This window comes from Kwoniella dendrophila, chromosome 10 (assembly GCF_036810415.1).
Source record: "Kwoniella dendrophila CBS 6074 chromosome 10, complete sequence".
Classification (NCBI taxonomy): Eukaryota; Fungi; Basidiomycota; class Tremellomycetes; order Tremellales; family Cryptococcaceae; genus Kwoniella; species Kwoniella dendrophila.
The window spans coordinates 131,565-151,997 of NC_089485.1; the positions used below are offsets into that span (position 1 = coordinate 131,565).

At 35.1% G+C, this 20,433-nt stretch overlaps 6 protein-coding genes across 6 annotated transcripts; 2 read left to right on the forward strand and 4 right to left on the reverse strand.

Moving 5' to 3' along the window:
- Positions 1-50: 50 nt before the first annotated feature.
- L201_007036 (uncharacterized protein) lies at positions 51-1,780 on the reverse strand (the record flags this gene model as incomplete). The annotated part of the gene is made up of 3 exons (XM_066222747.1): positions 51-1,344; positions 1,440-1,557; positions 1,720-1,780. The coding sequence occupies 3 exons, from the start codon at positions 1,778-1,780 to the stop codon at positions 51-53; spliced, it is 1,473 nt and encodes a 490-aa protein (XP_066078844.1).
- A 2,406-nt stretch (positions 1,781-4,186) lies between these two features.
- Positions 4,187-6,761, forward strand: L201_007037 (uncharacterized protein; the record flags this gene model as incomplete). The annotated part of the gene is made up of 8 exons (XM_066222748.1): positions 4,187-4,679; positions 4,757-5,375; positions 5,509-5,590; positions 5,687-5,956; positions 6,063-6,328; positions 6,410-6,498; positions 6,565-6,615; positions 6,703-6,761. 8 exons carry the CDS (start codon positions 4,187-4,189, stop codon positions 6,759-6,761), a joined length of 1,929 nt encoding a protein of 642 aa, XP_066078845.1.
- A 429-nt stretch (positions 6,762-7,190) lies between these two features.
- L201_007038 (imidazoleglycerol phosphate synthase, cyclase subunit) lies at positions 7,191-9,231 on the forward strand (the record flags this gene model as incomplete). Its single annotated transcript, XM_066222749.1, has 3 exons — positions 7,191-7,312; positions 7,432-7,507; positions 7,573-9,231. 3 exons carry the CDS (start codon positions 7,191-7,193, stop codon positions 9,229-9,231), a joined length of 1,857 nt encoding a protein of 618 aa, XP_066078846.1.
- A 680-nt stretch (positions 9,232-9,911) lies between these two features.
- On the reverse strand, positions 9,912-11,441 carry L201_007039 (uncharacterized protein; the record flags this gene model as incomplete). The annotated part of the gene is made up of 5 exons (XM_066222750.1): positions 9,912-10,093; positions 10,215-10,495; positions 10,602-10,856; positions 10,966-11,205; positions 11,317-11,441. The coding sequence occupies 5 exons, from the start codon at positions 11,439-11,441 to the stop codon at positions 9,912-9,914; spliced, it is 1,083 nt and encodes a 360-aa protein (XP_066078847.1).
- A 705-nt stretch (positions 11,442-12,146) lies between these two features.
- Positions 12,147-14,742, reverse strand: L201_007040 (acetyl-coenzyme A synthetase; the record flags this gene model as incomplete). The annotated part of the gene is made up of 9 exons (XM_066222751.1): positions 12,147-12,172; positions 12,247-12,379; positions 12,443-12,690; positions 12,746-13,514; positions 13,569-13,750; positions 13,817-13,857; positions 13,919-14,065; positions 14,149-14,352; positions 14,459-14,742. The coding sequence occupies 9 exons, from the start codon at positions 14,740-14,742 to the stop codon at positions 12,147-12,149; spliced, it is 2,034 nt and encodes a 677-aa protein (XP_066078848.1).
- Positions 14,743-16,181: 1,439 nt separating this feature from the next.
- L201_007041 (uncharacterized protein) lies at positions 16,182-20,321 on the reverse strand (the record flags this gene model as incomplete). The annotated part of the gene is made up of 15 exons (XM_066222752.1): positions 16,182-16,442; positions 16,711-16,889; positions 16,979-17,237; positions 17,340-17,731; positions 17,830-18,217; positions 18,270-18,397; positions 18,454-18,558; positions 18,626-18,744; positions 18,831-19,051; positions 19,166-19,311; positions 19,368-19,448; positions 19,567-19,764; positions 19,921-19,946; positions 20,017-20,170; positions 20,291-20,321. 15 exons carry the CDS (start codon positions 20,319-20,321, stop codon positions 16,182-16,184), a joined length of 2,688 nt encoding a protein of 895 aa, XP_066078849.1.
- Between the last annotated feature and the right edge of the window lie 112 nt (positions 20,322-20,433).

A 20,433-nucleotide genomic window follows, 5' to 3' on the forward strand; every position in this document is an offset into this window, starting at 1 on the left:
TCTATTTTTCTTCGACACAATAATCGAGGACAAATTTAAAAAAAAATCCATCAATGTCCCATATTAATAGACATAATCATTCCATTATTCATCATAGTTTGTGAACCCCATTGTTGTTGTTGTTGCTGTTGTTGGGGGTATTGCTGCTGCTGTTGCTGCTGTTGCTGTGGTAGATATTGAGGTTGTTGTGTAAAAGATGATTGTTGTTGAAATGATGGAGATACGTTGTTATATATTGACTGTCCATATTGATTAGGTATTTGCAAAGGTTGAGAGAATGAAGGTGAATTGCCACCACCACCAAATGCTGGACTTGGAGTTGCATTTGGTGTTAAAGGTCCGGTTATATTCCCTACAAATCCATTGTTTGCGAAAGCAGATTGTGGTGAGAGATTTGAACCATATCCTCCAACTTGTTGTTGTTGCATTTGCTGCTGACTATATCCATTATTTCCCATATTTCCCATACCTCCTATACCTGTAAATTGTGATGAAGTTCCATATGAATTACCATTAATTCTGTTCATTGATCCTATGTAGTTTTGCTGTTGTTGATGAGGGGGAATAGAACTTGTAAAAGATGATTGATAACCATTTACAGGTGAAGTTGAGAATTGGTAATTTCCTGGTTGTTGTACCTGCTGTTGTTGACCTATACCTGTTGATAAGTAACCATTCTGTTGATTCGGTTTATTTGATGTCATATTAACTTGTAATGGTAAAGTAGCAATTTGAGTTTGACCTTGATTGAAATCGATCAAATTGTTATTATTAGTAGCATTATTATCAAGCTGATGAGGTGGTGGTTGTGTTATTCGCGATGATGATGAAGAAGAAGCTGGTCTTGGTCCTGGTGTATTACTTGGAGTTGCCCATGGTGAAGGTAATGGGTTTTGTGGTTGTGGTCTTTGTCTCGGTATCGAATTATTACTTGTTGTTTGATGGGAAATAGGTAAATCAGGTAAATCTCTTTCTTTTTTAATATATTGTGATTTATTAAAAGATAAAATATCATTTAATTCTGGATGTTTGTGATTGTTAGAAGAATTTTCAGATAAAGAACCAAAAGGTATTCTACCATCTTTTTCTTTAGCTCTATTTAATGATGTAGGTTCATATCTTGGATTATATGATGATGATGAGGTAATAACTTTAAATACACCCATTTCATATTTTTTTCTAATATATTTTTCAATTTCTGAATCTCTTTCATCATGTCCATATGAAGGTGGTGGTGGATTTAATTTTTCATTAGGATTAAATGTTTGATTAGAAATGATATTTCCAATTTCTCTCATATGTACAATTTGTTCTCTGGTCCAGGTATCTAAAGTAACTGATTTACTATATATATATGTATACATATATTTCATTTGTAATATATTAGTCTCGATCTTACACAAATAAAGAGATTTAAAGTAATCCCCCCCCTTACTCACACTCGACTTTTATGTGTACCCATCTTTCTATGTACAGATGCACATCCTACACAAAGGAATATACCAAGGTTTACTGAAGCCCATCTTGGTGCTGGTGCATGACAATCTGCGCAAGTGTCTACAACATTATTCAACAATGGTCAGCTGTCTTATACAATATGTATCCAAGCATGCAACAATTGATCATGTAGCTGTCTTCATGATTTTGACATGACATTATCCCTCCATTCATCGAATACTTATCTAATCAATCCCTTTAAACGATAAACGATAAACTCACCATTACCTGGAAGCTTTAAAACCTCTTCTAACATTCGCTTATGACGAGCCTCCATCGTCATTTTAGCGAGTTTTATAAATGGACAAGGAACGGTAATTGTGAATGATTGTTGTCGTTCAATGCAATAAGAAATAAGAGTCGAATAGGAGGAGGTTGTTGGCAAATACAATCCACAACCTACAACCTATGGTAGAACTGAATGTGGTCCAAGGATTGTCTCTGTACGTCTACACTTTTACTCCGCACGGGGTCTTTAGTCTTTATTTTCGTATGGTGGCGATAAAATATAATAACAATGCTGCGGTGTTTCAAGTATCTCACGCGTGTTAACGTACAAATTGTCTACCCGGTGTTTTGGTAAGGCAGATTTTTCGCTTTCTTGATGGTGTTATATATATGTATATGCTGTTGCAAGGTATGATGGTGCAAGATGTAAAAGGTGTAAAGAATTCTGTATATGGGACGATAACTTTTGACAGCTGATGAATTAACAGAATGATGATTATTTATCTGACAAAGGAGGTTAGACTATGTAATTGATGGTCCGTGAGTCTATAATATCGTCTCCCTTATATAACATGCTACATGATACATGATACAATTTATACATGCTTTGCGATTCGTTACGAGCCAATTCTTTTCGTCAATGCTCAATGCACACATGTTACATGTTGATGGAGGGGGTGAGCGCAGAATATCTGAAATGGTATATGGTAGGAAAAAAGTCAGCCTCAGCGCTGAAATAGAGAGAGAAATCACGAATTCACCATCATTTCAGTAGGTAGTCCAGAATTATCGGAAGTTTATTCTGGTCAAAAAGAGACAAAAAGAATCTTTTTACTTTTACTACTTTTACTACTTTTAGTGGGAAAAGCGGCGCCTTCATCTAAAACATCGGAAAGAACACCATTTACCGCTACCGCCCCCACATGGGTTAGTAGTCATCAAGTCTTCTTTTTCCTTCTGAAGTTGACAGTTATATCTAACGGCAGCCGACGGTCTAAGGTATATCCATTTTCTATTTAACCTCTTCATCTCGGATAAAATCCTGGATCAAGAAAAGTATATTAAGCTTCCTTGATGATGCTCAATTAGGAAATCTTCCTTTTCCCAGTCATCCTCGACTACACAATCTAGACCTCCTATGGAGGTGTGCTCACACTCGCTGAAGTGAACCTGATAGCTTAAATACCTATACATATAGTGGACAAATTCAACGGACTTTGACGTGACACTGAGATTCAATATACTGTCAAAGCATGATGGAAGTCCTTCGATAACACCTGTTTTCTAAAGCGGAAATTCAGTCTTGCCTGTGAATGATTTTGTTCACCAATCATATCAATGACATATGTGAGGATGTGACGGAGATTCGAGTAAGGTATATACTTTAACCGATACTCCTTCTTGAATATAGTAAAGCTTTCAAATGGGATCGAAGACAGCGTATGCAAAGTATTTTGACTGAAAAGCTTAACTGCGCAAATACTTTATCTCGCATAGTCGAACATTTCATTTGGATATTAATTTACCAATATCGGATTACCGTATATATCGATTTACTGGTAAAATCGTTCCTTTGATCCTTCAGTAAATATAAAGTGAAACACATGTTTCAAATGGAACTTGGCATGCTGGGAAACAAGCATTTCAAGCATTTCAAGCATCAAAGAGTTTCAAGCATTAAATACTTGTTGTGTTAGTACAGCTAAAAAGGATTTCATCATGTATCCCTGATTACCTTACGAGTACAGTAGACGCTGTTACGAAATATTACTATTTGTATGATGTTGATCACTTAAATTACTGTAGATGTAATTTACCGTTTGAGGTTTCACTTTTTTTGTGACTGCGAAGCAAGGTGAAAAAGCTAAAGCTGAAGTTCACATCTAATATCTATTTTTAAATTTCCGCAGTAAGTTAAGTTATTCGTAGTGACTTCCTTTTCCGTTTCCTACATTTACTTGTTCCATAATATGTAATACTACTATGGTTATATCTGTTGTACTTGTACATATCATCTATATATATATATATATATCTATCTGTTCAACTTAGTCACCTATCAGCTTTAATATCTTTCTCATAACCCCTATAGAGCATCTCAAGAAGTCATAAATAAGGAGCGGGACCGGGTATCAAAGAAAGGAAATTTCGAAAATAAATCAGAAGACGTCATAATCAAGACGGTAAAAATCTCAGTATCAACAACAATTTATTATTTCATTCTCTTGATTCAGCAACTCGTTTCATCCTTAGAATAGTCTTAACCAACGCAAATAACTAAGGCTCAAGGTGCTGTATAAGTCCTAATCGTAGATTGATCATTAGATGTTTGCCATACAACAAGTATACGTGCAGTTGTGATGTATAAAGAGGCTTGACAAGAAATCAAAACAACTTCAAAAAAAGGATAAAGGAAATTCTTGCTTGCGTGCAATATCAATCATAACATATCTTTCACACGATGTTTTCTGATTCATCTTCATCTTCATCAAAAGTCAATTCAAGAAGAAGTTCATCAGAACAATCAACTACATCAACTGCTTTTTCACCTATCATAAGTAATTCACAAACGTTTAAAAAATCTCATTCGAGAAATTCATCAACATCAAAATCAACATCTATACCAAAATTATCAAATTTATCACATTCAATCATAGGTCATGATCATAACGATATAGAAAAAGGATACATAGATAACAGTCATGAACATGATTATGGACCTAGTACTCCATCATTGGAAAATGTGAATAATCCTTTACATAATTCAATAAATAAACATATACCTATACCTCATCCACATTTAGGTTTAAGGAGAAGAAGATTATTGAGTCAATTTCTGATAATATTTGGTGTCTTAACTTTATTAGGTTGGTATATATTGAATGAAAGAGAAGATGGATTGATAAGTAGTGTTATTGGTAAGACGAAACCAATTAAAACGAGTTGGAGAGATGGTAAGTTTAAGTTTATCGATATATGAAGCCGTGCAAATTGGCAGAAAGACTGGTTAATCATCCTGTGATATTTATAGACATAGATGACGATGAACCTATATTACCTGGTATAGTAATTGGATCAAATGGACAAGTAACTTCTTCAAATTCAGGTTCTTCGGATTCAGATTCAACGACAAAACCAGTCGAGGAAGAAGGAAAGGTATTAAGTCACGCAGAGAAAATGGCAGAATTATCACGAATAAAAGGACCGGAATGGGGATTAAATCTATCTTCAGAAAAATTATTAGCAGGATTAAGAAAATGGCCTGATAAGTTTTCTAAAGATAATGAAGAAGAAGAAGCATTATCAAGTTTAGGACATTTTGCAGATTATATATATGATTTAGGTCCATTAGATTTAAATAACTATATTGATCAATTAAAAGAATTTTCATCAATAGTATTTCCTAAAACTATTTCTGAAAATCTGTTAAATGGAATTAAAACATATTTAGGTAATTCTTCTCCTTGGCTAACAAATAAAGATCAAAGTTTAGGTTTAGGTGAAAAAGAAAATTGGGATTCAAATAAAAAAATTTGGCAAACTGATAAATATACATTAAGTCAAAATAAATTACAATCAAAAGAAATTAAATCTTGGAAAGATGGTAATGCTCAAAATGAAGGTTGGGATTGGGATTTATTGACTGATATGTGAGTGAAGAAGAGCTCACCTCAGCTCTTATTTATCAATCTTCATAACAGACAAACTCTGGTCTGTACTATTTTTTGACTTTATTGTATCTCGCTGACACATAGTATGACTGGTTCACGTTTCCTCCCCCAGTGATGCAGATAAATACGTGAACAAGAAGCTAAGTGGAAGTAGATTTAAAGTAATTTGGGATAATTTACCAAGTGGTATTTTGGTACGTTGTCTGTTTGTCTTTTCGCATGATATTTAGTTTACGATACGAGAAGGAAACGATCAATGAGCTAATCCTTACTTCAATCGAATTAACTAGCGTTCCGATACACTTCGTTATCTTCTGATTCTTTTAGAAGGTGGAATTTACTCTGATACAGACACGACTTTACTGAAATCGCCTTCTGAATGGGGTAAAAATCCTAAATTGTTTCATGATGGTATAGGATGGTTATCTGATTCTCAAAGTGAAAGAATCAAGAAAAACAATGAAGATGTTGATGATGTTTTAGGTAAACCAAGTATTATAGTTGGATTAGAAGCTGATGTGGGAGATCGAGAAGATTGGTTTGATTGGTGGCCTAGACCGGTAAGTTTGATCAAGTCCTGATCTAGCCAGGATCAAATGATGGGTCATGATTATGGATAAGATTATGGAAAATTCAGGCTAATATTTATTGTTATCATTATCATAGATACAAATTGTACAATGGACAATAACTGCAGCACCATTTCATCCAATAGCTTTAAATGCTTTACTTCGTATACATCACGCTACTGCAAAAGCAGTTGAATGGAGTCATTCAGTTAATCATTCTATAAAAGTTTTAAAAGATCAAGGTAGATATGAAGATGCTAAAGCATTATCAAAAGTTGATGTTTTAAATGAACCTAAAAATGGTGGTCCTGTAGGTGTTATGGCTTGGACTGGACCTGGTATTTGGACGGATGCTGTATTAAGGTGAATAATACCTTCGTCCATTTATTCATTCATAAGGAGATTGAACGCTAATGTTGATTGATCGATTAATTGATCAAATAGTTATTTACGTGTTAAATATGGGTTAGTCTGGACTGATTTGAAGGATCTTAGAGAACCTTTGAGGGTCGGTGATGTAGTTGTTCTACCAGGTACGTTGTGAAATACCTGATGGTGTATTCAAGCAAAAATAGCTAACGAATGATTGCGTATTTCAGTTACCGGATTTTCACCTGGTGTAGGTAACTTTGGTGCACAGATGTCCAGTCGTGAGTGTCCTTTCTTTCTTCTATATTCATATATGGCTGAGAAATACATACTGATCATGCTGATCCCTTTTGCTGCCTATGTATCAGATCATCAAGCTATGGTAGAACATGCTTTCGCCGGTAGTTGGAAAGAAGATTCCAAGTAGGGGGCATCTTAATTCCGAAAAATCATTCAAATGAAGGAAATTGTATAGGGTATATAGAAGGATAGATAGTTTTCTTTGTATAGATAAATAGATTTTTGCTCCTTGCTGTTGTTGTTATTGTTGTTGAAATTACATTAAGGATAACCAATAGGCCCGACATGGTCGACTCAATGTCGTTCATGTATACTTTGCACTTTGTACTGTGGTGTTTGACCAGTATGTGCTATAGTGCCACGTGGGTGAGACAATTGATGGTGAACTGTACCTGAAAATGGGTTGTACCAGTAAATAAACGACTCGAAATATTTATGAGTTATCTGTATCCAACAAGGTATATATACCTACTCATTATTCACATTCTTGATTGGTACTTTCACAACTTGAATCTCTTACTTACTAAGACAGCTTGCTCAGTCGTAATAGCTCAATATGGCTCAACCAACTACGGATACGATATTACCTATACCACAAGTAGATCAACCTACAGGTCATTCAAAAGATCATAAACCAAAAGTGTATATATTAGATTATGGTGCAGGAAATGTTAGATCGTGAGTTCGTTGACACTAATAATAAAAGATCCATCATAAGAAGGAGAAAAGATAGATGAACAAAGATCAATGCTGGGATGAAATACTAATCCATTTGTTACCTTTACCTGTGGTTGTAGCCTCGCAAACTCAATAAAAAAGTTAGGATATGAATTTGAATGGATTAACGATGAGAGTGATTTCGATAAAGCTGAGGTGAGTTGGACATCTACCTAAAATAACAAAAGCTGACAGAGAACTATTATTCGGTGAAATAATAGAAACTCCTTTTTCCAGGTGTAGGATCATTTTCACAAGCAATGACATCTTTACAGAATTCAGGTAGATATGAACAATTAATAAAATATATTAAAAGTGGTAAACCATATTTTGGTATATGTATAGGTATGCAAGTTTTATTTTCTGAATCTGAAGAATCATTAGAATCAAAAACAAAAGGTTTAGGTGTAATTCCATTTCCAATAAGGAAATTTTCTACTGAAGAAAATCAAGATGGACAAGGTGGTGAAAAAAAAACTGTACCTCATATGGGTTGGAATAATGCTTGGAAATCTTTTAAATCTGAAGGAGAAGAAGAAGAAAAAAAATTAATGTTAGACGAAGAAGATTATTATTTCGTTCATTCTTATGCAGCTTTACTTAAAAATGGTAAAGAAGAATATGAAAAAGAAAAAGAAAATGTTAAAGATTTTTCTTATACTTTATCAAGATATGGATCAGAAATTTTCATTTCATCAGTTAAAAAAGATAATGTTTTTGCAACACAATTTCATCCTGAAAAATCTGGTCCAGCAGGTTTAGACTTATTACGTAGATGGTTAGAAGCTAGTCCAGAATCATTATCTGCTAAATCTGTACCTAATACTGAAAAACAATGGCAATTAACTAATCCAAATCCTTTAAGAAATAAAGGTGATGGATTAACAAAAAGAATTGTAGCATGTTTAGATGTTAGATCAAATGATCAAGGTGATTTAGTCGTTACAAAAGGTGATCAATATGATGTACGTGAAAAATCAAGTCAAGGTGGTGAAGTTAGAAATTTAGGTAAACCAGTTGAATTAGCACAAAGATATTATTTAGATGGTGCGGATGAAATTGCATTTTTAAATATAACATCATTTAGATCTTCAGCATTATTAGATCAACCAATGTTAAATGTAATTTCAAAATCTGCTGAAACTGTTTTCGTTCCATTAACCATTGGAGGTGGTATAAAAGATACAATAGATCCAGATGGAACGAAAAGATCTGCATTAGAAGTTGCTGGAACATATTTTAGATCTGGTGCAGATAAAGTTTCAATTGGTTCAGAAGCTGTTTTAGCTGTAGAAGAATTAATAAATAACAATTATCAAAAAACAGGTAAAACTGCTATTGAAACTATTTCAGCTGGATATGGAAATCAAGCTGTTGTAGTTTCAATTGATCCAAAACGAGTTTACGTTGATGATAAAAATAATTTACCTGAAAAACATTTAGATTGTTTAATTTATGGTGATAAAGCAATTTCACAAACTAATTTAAATGGTGAAGAAAAAGGAAAAATTTGGTGGTATCAATGTACGATTTCAGGTGGTAGAGATGTTAGAGATATTGATGTTGTACAACTTTCAAAAGGTGTAGAATATTTAGGTGCAGGTGAAATTTTATTAAATTCCGTTGATAGAGATGGAAGTAAAAAAGGTTTTGATTTAGATTTAATTGATTTAGTTAAAAAATCCGTATCAATTCCTGTAGTTTCTTCTTCAGGTGCAGGTTCATCAAAAGATTTTATTGAAGTTTTCACTCAGACTAGAACTGAAGCTGCTTTAGCTGCTGGAATTTTTCATAGAAAAGAAGTTGCTATAGAAGATGTTAAACTAGATTTAGAAAAAAATAATTTACCTGTAAGAAGAAGTAATCTGCATATTATTTAGTGGGAATTAAAAATAGAGTAAAAAATATCGATGAGACCCTTCGCAGAATATAGGAATGATATTAGAAAAGAGAGTTGCTTGCAAGTCAATTAGAGCGTCATTTTTTTTGTAGACTAGATATTATCAGCATAAAGTCATTACGGTGTTTAGTATTTAGAATAGTCAAAAATGCATACATTATCATGAATAATAGGACAACTAGAATCCATGAACAATTCTTCTTCTATGTATTTCTGAATGCTGCATTGTCATACGATAACCATATACGATGCAAATATACTATATAAAATGATGATTATACTAAAAAGATTACATAAAGCATTATAGATAGAAGTATACATTTGAAGCAGGATTGGTGGCGATGGAATTGCCCATTTGCGCATTTTCAAATCGAAATTGTAGTTAAAGAACCATGTTGATGATGGATGACAATATTGGTGATAAATGCCAAGATGCTAATGTAATACCATTGAAATATGGTCGTAAAGATGCTTGATGATCTTTACCATTGTCTGGTGATTGGTAGTCTTTTTCATTGTCTACTGGTGATTGTTTAGGAAAGTTACTTATCTCCTTTTAATACTCATTTCCATTGTATTACTCTTCTAATTGTCAATCTGGCCCATTTTTCATCTGAATACCTTGAGCCGATTGTGGGATATCTTCCAATAATTTACCTTCTACTCCCCTTCCATAGCCTTATCAAATTCACCCTCTGTGAGTTCGTAAGCCCACTGCCAAAGACATTGTCTGAGTACAGCTCCAACATCTTCATCGGCAATTGCATTTCTACCGCCAGATTGCATAATTTTCTTGAGTAATGCTCTCTTGAATCGACCCGTTGATCCAGCGACTTTCAACCCTATTACAAACAAAAAAAAATAAGGTAGATTAGCCATTATACTTGTTCTCGAATAAACGTGATCGGTTTCCTATAGTGAATTAGGCAAATGCAAAAAACCAAAACGGAAACGATAACTTACATCTTCTAACTTGTCTCTCATCATCAACACATCTCCTTCCTTCCCAAAATCTGACATACCACTGGGCCCAGCCCCTAGGATCTTCAGGCCATATCCATCCTGCCTTTTCCCATTCTTGTAAAGATTGACCAGCTCTAACTTTCCATCTATTATTTTCGCCATCGGGATCATCATTTGAAAGTAATTTTGCTGTTAATGATGGATTCGCTAAAATAAATGGTAATGATTCTATATCCTCTTTAGAAGATAATGGTTTTTTCAGTATATTTGAGTATGTATCTCTATTTGATTGTATTGCAGACACAGATATTTAGCTCAAAGCTCTATTTCAAGCAACCGACATAAAGAAGATATGTAACCTATGCTTTCATGTCATACTTAACTCACGCGAAGAATCCACCCCCGAATGCTCCCCCTTTAAACATCTCTTCAGGAGTCAGATTCGGTGTAAAGACGTTCTTCCATCTACCTTCGAAAATTAATCTACCTTCTTCACCTCTCGTAGGTCTAGGTGCTGGAGCAAATTCCTCTTGATCTGACGAGGAATATGAAGGACCTGGCGTGAGAGTTATTGATTTCCCCTTGGGTATTATTGGTTGAGAGGGTCGTATTATAGGTGGAGGGGGTGTTAAGTCATCATCACTGAATTTGTAAGATGATCAAGTCAGCTTTTTGTCTAGTTATACTTTAAATGATGAAGTGGTGATCATGGATCTTTGCTCGTGGGAAAGAAGAGTAAGCTACAACTTACTCTACTAAACTCTTATGTTCAACTTCCCTAGCAGCTAACCTATTACTTCTCCTACTAGGTTCAATAGATCTTTTCAAAACAGCTTCTTTAGCTCTTAATTCTTTCCTCCTTCTACTTTCTTGTACTGATAATGTAGGTAATTTAGATTTAGATTGTGGTTTTTGACCAAATAACTTTGAAGAAGTATTTGAAGTAGAAGAACTACCTAGACCTAATTGAGCTAAAAGATCATCTCTTTGTCTAGAAACAAACACAAAATATTCAGAGGAAGATCATATATATAATCAGCTTTTATACTCTTCCTGCTATTGTTCACTAGATGTTAGATATTTGAGGTCTGATAATACTAACTTTATATTAGCAATTCTCTGTTTCTCATAATCATCACCATCCAATTCATTGATCTCTTCATCTCCATTTTCGGAAGGTGGAGTTTCAGGTATAGGTATAGGTATACCATCAGCTATACTGGTCATTTCAATATCTATTATGGTTCTTGAGTGGGTTTAGAAGGCCGTCTCCCTCGAAGATATTTCGAACGTTTTTAAAGCTTGATGTTTGAAGTGAACGACTAGGTTTTCCTGGGAGATCGGTTGATTGGTACGGTTGAAATGTCTTGAATAAGATGCTCCACCTTGATTGACGGATAGATGAAGGATTGAGATATAAAGTCGAAGAAAGAAAACCCCAAGCGAACCATAAAAATACATCTGCTACTTTTATCCCATCTCAAAAACGCGTCGATCATAAATGTAAAAACAAAAGTGACGTCATCTGTTACTCACCTTGAACGAACAGACAGATAACTTAGAAATGATATATTAATATCAAGAATGGTCTTAACACCATCACTCATGCATTCTCAAAGGGGCAGACGCTATATGAGCATTGTCAAATCGATATGTTTTACTTTATTTCGCATTTTCACATGTGCTGTACATAATTGTATGGAATACAATATCAAAAATTGTCAGTAGACGAATCGAAACACAAAAAAACAATGAAAAGGTCACATAAACCCAATATAAAATGAAACACGAAAAGACTTCTTTCTTCCTTATTATTCACGTCTTCTTATAGCCGCGCTTGAGATTTGTCATTTGCAACTGTGTCTCCTCATCTCTACACATGTTGCTCCCCATGGCACTATGAGACAAGAGTAATCTAACGATCTCTCTCGCTTATTTAGCAGCGACCTTTGATTTAACTGTTGAAAGTTGAATCGATATATCAGCTTCAGGGTCATCTGTCTGCATAACAACGAAACACTGTTTTACTCACTCTCATCGACAATCGAAGGATCGGCTATTGATGATAAATCACCTAATTGATCACCTTCTCCAGCTACGATCTTTCTCAAAATACGTCGCATGATTTTACCTGATCGAGTTTTGGGTAAATCACTGACAAGGTACTGTTGAAAACATACAGAATTAGCATAGTACCCTTTTGAGAAAGAGAATAAATTTGAACTTACAATCTTTTTAGGAGCAGCGAAAGGACCAATAACTTTTCTGACTTGAATAGCTAATTCTTTGTTCAAGTCCACTTCTTTGGTAGATTTGAGATCGAATTCAGGTTTCATGGTTACGAAAGCGTATACTGCTTGACCTGTGAGATCATCATGAGAACCAACGACAGCTGTTTCAGCTACTCCTTTGTGAAGGATAAGTGCTGATTCTACTTCTGCTGTTGACAATCGATGACCTGATACGTTGATAACATCTAGTGACAAAAAGCGTCAGTATGCATCCCGTTTATTAACTTTAACAGCACTCACCATCAACTCTTCCCTTGATCCAAATATAACCATCGTAATCTCTGGCGGCACCATCACCGAAGAAGAAGTATCCAGGGTATGGTTTCATATATGTTTCAAGGTATCTCTTGTGATCTTTGAAAATGGTTCTAGCGATCGAAGGCCATGGTTTCTTGGCGGCCAAAACACCTTCTACATCGTTTCCTTGTAAGACTTGTCCGGTTTGAGGGTCGATAATATCTACATCCATACCAAAGAATGGGAAAGTAGCGGAACCAGGCTTGGTGGAGATGGCTCCTGGTAATGGAGTCACTACGATAGATCCGGTCTCTGTCATCCAATACGTATCTACGATAGCACAATTCTTCTTTCCTGCGAAATCATTGTACCAATGCCATGCTTCAGGGTTGATTGGTTCACCGACTGAACCTAGAACTCTAAGTGATGAAAGATCATGGTTTTTAACGTGGTCTTCACCCATTCTTCGTAATAATCGAATAGCGGTAGGAGCAGTGTATAAGTGGGTAGCCTTCCATTTGTCGACAAAGTCCCAGTATCGAGAAGCGGTAGGATAGACAGGGGTGGATTCAAATACTGTGGTTGTGACACCATTGGCTAGTGGACCGTAAACAATGTAGGTGTGACCAGTAATCCATCCGACATCAGCCATACAGGCGAATTTGTCATCTGCATGTACATCAAAGACGTATTTGACGGTAAGATAGGCACCCAGGAGGTAACCGGCGGTACAGTGAACAACACCTTTAGGTTTACCAGTGGATCCGGAGGTCTGCAAGGGCCTGATTTAGCTATATTCTGTCACGAAGTCACAGGGAACACTTACGTAGAGGATGAAAAGAGGGTCTTCTGAGCTCATAGGTTCACATGGGCAGTAAGTTGGTACTTTGGCACATTCTTCATCCCACCATTTATCTCGACCTTCGGTGAAGGGCACATTGTTTCCTGTTCGTCGGAGAACAAGTACGTGTTCGACAAGGGGACAGGATGTAAGGGCAGCGTCGACGACTATATGAGGGAGATAGTAACATTAGTACAAAGAAGGAAAGCGGGATCCCGCCGAGGATAACTTACTAGCTTTGGTAGCTATACTCTTTCCACCTCTTCGACCTTCGCTATTAGGCATGAGTGTGGTTAGTAGGGTACGCGGAAGGCCAAGGTTATATAGTAACTCACTCTGTAGTGATCAAAACTCTACATTCGCAATCATTTACTCTATCTCTCAAAGATTCTGCTGAGAAACCGGCAAAGACGGCAGAGTGGACGGCACCAATTCTAGCACAAGCTAAGAAAGCAGCGGCGGCTTGCCATGTCATAGGAAGGCTAAAGAGGTGAAAATGATCAGTTACTTATATTGATAGGATAGAAAAGCTCGGTGCGAAGCGATTCAAGTATGCTCTACTCACTATACGGAAACGGCATCACCTTTCTTTACACCCCAAGATTTAAGCACATTGGCGACTCTACAAGTTTCTCTCATTAATTCTGCATAGGAAATTTCTCTTGATTCGGAAGGTTCATCTGCTTCATATATGATAGCTGTTTTATCTGGGTTTGCATAGAAATGTCTATCAAGACAATTATATGAGGCATTAAGAGTACCTTCTGGGCTATTATGATAAACAGTATAAACGAGAATTAGATAAGCGTCTCTTCATTATCAATAATCTTAAGATCCAGATTATACAGTAGAGAAGAAAGGAAACGACAACTTACAACCATTGAATATCACCATGTTCAAAAGAACCTGCTCTAACAGTTTTAAATGGAGTATACCAATCTAAACATTCATTTGCTTTTTCAAACCACCATTTATCTGAATCTGGACCAACAGTTTTTTTCCATTCTGTTAAATATGAATTAAAATTTGGTCCAATATGTGGTTTTGGTCTACCATCTTCACCTCTTAATCTAGGTGGTGGTGGAAATAAATCTTCAGATTCAGGTACAGAATCAGGTAATGGATGTACATGATGTACAACTTGTTCTGCTGCTTCCATTGCACTTTGAACGACCTGATATTTTGTTAAAAAAATATAGGTTATTGTAAGCGAGTGATTAAAAGAAAAAGTGGTTAAATTGATAAATTTGAATAGAAATGAAGGATTGGATAGATAAATGGGAGGAATCCAAATTGGTATAAGAGAAGCAAAGAAAGAAGAGAAAGAGGATAGATTTATTAACAGTAACTCCACGCTCCTCCGTTTGAGAGATTGTTTTCCGGTAACGTCGGCCAACGAAGCCCAGCTGGAAATCTTACAAACGAAAATGTGGGGGAAAACTGAACTTACACCGTTGACAGTGTTCTTGAGACTATCTATTGTTGACATATTTGCAACTTTGAAATCAACTTTATTCGATACAATATATAATATATATTCTTATTCAGGCTTCAAATGCTTTCTGCCTCTGTTTGATCTTCTACTTTCGTTCGTTGTTTGGTATTGTTGTTGTTATAAGAATGATAGGTTTGATACAGTACAAAATAAAGATGTGTGAGTGATTATGATTATTGTTATTTGTTCTCTCCCTCTCTGTCTTTGTCTTTGCTCTTTTAGGGTCTTTTTATAAATACTAAGGAATTTAACAGTTTCTTTACCTACAGGGTCATGCATCAATTATTATTATTGTTTTCAACCGTCAAACACTGTCAACCGTCAACCGATGCAACCGACTAAAAGTCATAACCGGACCAATCACCTGTTATTAAATCACCGCACTCTAACCGGTAATTACCAATACAACTTGATATCCGACTTTCTGCTTATTTACCCCAAACTTGATATAACATAACATACCTCGTGGTTCGGCTGATCATACAACCGTAAAGCTAAAGGTTAAATCACCATACCATAAAAGTCACGTCCATATATATTACATATCTATCCCACACTAGCAATGAGCTTGTAGCTTGTATATGAAAATCATTTTATTCTCCCGAATATTATTACCCCGGATATAACTCATACATTTTGACAAGTGGGTAGTATCACCGTAGTCATATAGTACCGATCAATTGATGGGAATAATGGGAAATCTACAGGCAGGCCTCATGTCAGAGTACTAGTAGTAGTAGGCCTAATACGTACACATATATGCTTAATTCTATCTTTGGGCTTTGAATGACAAATCGGCTATCTTCGGTTTGATATTAACCTTTCTCATCTGGGAGATTAGATCGTGTGAAAGCTCTTTTTACCTGCGCGTAAGTTTGAAAAGATAGCCGACTGATCAAACATCCCATAGATGATATACGCTGATATGATATAAAACCGTTGTATGATAGCGAATGATGTTCCCATCATTTGAGTCAACTCATGTTTTGTCTTGCCAAGCACAACCCATTTGATAGTACTGTCTACTCTGATAATATCATCAAGATAAATGCATTACAAGGTAATTAAACCTGAACTAGTGGTGACTACAGGTCTGCTACTGATTATTGTCCACTGCCACCACCACCACCACCACTTCCTCCTCCTGTAGATCTAAAACAAATAGTTTCCATACCAGTATTTTTTCTACTTTGATTTAACAATTTTTTCAAACCTTCTAATTCTTTATTAAATGAATCATCATTTATCTTTTGTCTACGATAAGCTTGTGATATAGTATCATATATCTTTGATAAAGTTTCATTCGATTTTGGTGAAACAAAATTGTTAACTGATTGATGTAGAAATTCAATTTCCAGCGTTGCCTATTGAAGTTGAAGTGAATTGAGTTGAGTGTGTAGTGGAAGGTCGAAAAGGTCAGAGTGGGGGAATGAATGATATGATATATATGTTTTATGCGTCAATTAACGGAATAACGGTATGAACCAAAAAGAAGTGAAAGTGGGGAAGTTAGGTGGGGGAAATGCATAATGTAACGAAATAATCAGCTGTCTGAGTTTTCCCATCTCATGAAATGGATCCCGTTTCATCGTTATCAATCATGATGATGATATATGACAAAAAAAAACTCACAGTTAACATTCCACCTGTACCGAATTTAGGTATTTTCTGGAAACTTAACAGAGCAACATCCGTTATTCTGTTAACTAAAGCTTCTATAACTCTTTGAATTAAATTAGGTGAAATGTCACCTATTCTTGAATGAGCTTCCACTAATAGTAAAATTGCTTTATGCATATATGGTCTTACTTCTGCTCGTGATCAAACAAAGAAAAAGAATTATGATTAGTTCACTTGTTATATCTCTTAAAGCAATTTCTGGGAAGACCGGGAGACTTACCAGTAGGTTTACTTGTATTTAACCAATCAATTCCTGAACCCAATATACCATTTTCAATGATTTTGATTAAAGGTTCAGATCTTTTTCTAATCAAATCTTTTAAAATCATTTCATCCATATTTTCAATTACTTCCATTAACAAATTTTCATCTTTTGATAAATCAGTATCTAATAAATTTGATATTTTGTTACATAATAGAGTTAATTTTGTACGTTTCAGTAGATCAAATTGAGCTAATGTTATAAGTAATCGTGTTTCCTATCAATAGTAAGAAAGACAGAGAAAGAGAAAAATTAGCCTTTGATTTTGCCAGACTATATTGATAAGGAACAGGATAACATGATAAATCAAAAGACTTACTTGATCTTTTCCTAAACTCTGATTAAAATTTAATCTACTTGGTCTTCGAATTGCTGTACTTTGTTCTAACTCTGAAGAAGAAGAAGAAGTGAAATCAATCATACCATCAAAACAGAAACAGAGTGTATCAACAAAACTATCTTTAATCTTTCTTTTGAAATTCGAAGGTATGGATTCTTTTTCACTTGGTCTATTATTGTTATTAGCGGTAGATGGATTGGAAGAATTTGGTGAGGAGGATCCAGATATTTTTTTACATGAAATTGTTAAGCGTATTTGGAAATCTTCTATTATTGTTAAATAATTCAAAACCGATTTTGAATTTATTGAATTAGTTGATGAAGAAGAATAATATGAAGTCCAATCCTCAAGGTGATGTAATGATTTGGAATCTAATTCATATGTAAAGTCAGGTCATCGAATTAGATCAGTAATTTTTTTCGGAATACTATGTAGTCGGTCGCATTAAACAGAAAAAGCTAAAACTCACCTTTAGCCCAAGTTGACGTTATAACTTCAATAAATCTCCATCTTAAACTATCTAACATATTTTTTAAACCACTTCTAGCTTCATTACCTACATCAACACTCAATAATTCATTTGAACAATCTGAGATTTCATCAATTATCTTTTCGACAAAATAACAAGATGTTATAACTGATGTATTATGAGGTACGAAAGGTGGGATTATCGGTAATTCATCTTCTTTCTTTGATGAAGATGAAGTATCAGATAAAGCTATATCAGATAAAGCTATATCAGATAAAGTAAAAAATTGTGATATTGTCGATATGTATAATTTGATTATTTCCATTGCCATTGATCGACATGTAGATGCAGGTCTTCTAGATGCCGGAACATTACCTGACGAATCTCTCTACAGCCGCTCATCAGCTAAGAACATTTTTGTATTAGGTATCCTAGCTGACCTTTCGATATTTCCCATCCATACACGCTTTAGCAATTTTCCAAAAACCAGGTAATGATCTGACCACATAATCGGAGTATTGCTTTACGAACCCTTGTATGGTCAGCCAAGCAGCATCGACAGTAGCAGCTAATGAACAGAATCAATGTTAGCTGGGTATTGGAGATGCTAATTCGCGTGCTTACGATTGATAGTGTTCAACTGATACTCGGATGAAGCTAGTTGTCGACGTAGTGTTTCTACCTCTGCTGTGGGAGTGGATGGTTGTACTAAACAAGCTTGTCGAGCGGCTGGTCAGGTGTGACGGTATTTTCGTCAGCTTTTGCTGCTTCAGATGAGATGACGCTGAGAACGTACCCTTTATCCTGTCCTGCGATTTACTATAAACAATTTTCATGTTATTCAATATATGTTTATGCTGATATTCCAAATATGTCCAAGCCGGTTCATCACTTTGATCAAGTTCGACCAGGATTCTACGGCGGTCTGAATTAGCAAGTTGTCTTTTCTCCTCCTGAGAGAGAAAGACGATAAGTCGAGTAAGTAGTCAATGGAAACTCACTCAATGGTTCTTTCCTGTTCTTCAACACCTTTTGAATGATCTTTTAAACCAGCATCTAATTTATCTCTCATATCACTCATAATATCTTCAACAGATTTCCAAACTTTATCAAATATTCTCTTTTGTTGTTCTTTTGATGCATTTACACCCGGTATAAGTTGTTTAGAAGATTGTATAAACGTTCCTTTTTTATAATCTCTTAAAGCTTGATCATATTTGCCCTATTCACATCAGTAGAAATAAATGACATAAGCGATTTCTTTTATGATTACAAATGATAGCCAACTTTAGAATCATGAATCAGAAACTGGAACCGAAGAAATGATGAAACATACAACGTTGATAGATTCGATTAATTGATTAGGTAAATTAAATAGAAATTTAGATTTTTCAACTACACCTAATGTTGAACGTAATTTTGAAGCTTTAACTGCATTTTCTAATACAGGTAAAAAAACTTGATCTGCTCTATGACCAGCGACTAAATATAGATCTCGATCAGCAAGTAAATCTGGTTTTGTAATTTGAATTACTTACCTTTAAATATTTCTCTTAATTCTCTTGTACCATGATCTGTATCATCAGCTAAAAAACCATCTTTCATATCTTTATATACGACTATCATATCGGAGTGTAGTGTGATGAATATTGTTAATATTATTGTCAGTATCATGCTCATCTTGCTTTTATAGCACTTGTTTGGATTAGAAAGAGAGAGAGAGAGACGCAAACTTACCATCACTTGAAGCTTTAACACCAACAAATCTATCAAAATTTTCTTCAACTAAAATCCTTACAGCTTCTGATCTACTTTCAATTGCTTTTTCTAAATTATAAATACCTTTTTGTAAATCTTGAAAAGATGCATCAGGATGAAATGCAGATAAAAAAACTTTTGGATCAAATGTTTTTGATGATAATGATGTTGATGTTCCTAAAGTATGAAGTAATAAAAAACAATATGGGATAAAAGGCAAAATTCAATTTTTAATATAATGATAGATATACATTTATGTGATGGTGATGATGATGATGATGATGATGATGATGATGAAGTGAGAATAAGTCATATACGTTGACCGAAACTTACTTGTCCTTAAATCCAGCTCATTTGCTCTGCGTTAGGATATCATCAGTCTCAATAAACAAAGCATGATCAAGAATCACAAAAAAGTATCGTGCTTACCCCGATAATTTCCCTCTTAGACCCAGAGGATCAATCTCCTCAGCCATCATACCATCTTCACCAGTCATCGTACCAGCTAACGGACCTTCAGTCTCATGATCTATAGATTCCCATGACTGAGGTTCTAATGATGAAATTCCATATAACTTCAGTACTATGAAAACAATGAACGATCAGCATTTGCATCAAAGTAATGGAGGGTGTGACTTGTGCCAGATAAGTAAAAAGCGGTAAGATTTATCCATTGAGCAGCAGTTGGATAATATAAACTCACAGGCCGCTTCGTCAACATCACGTCTATTCATATTGCAAATACCAGTAAGATGTGATATCCTCTAAGCTAAACTTGAGTAAGATTGTCTCTAGCACACCAAATAGGATAGCAGCTGTAGTGTTAGCGATGTACTTGAGCTGAAA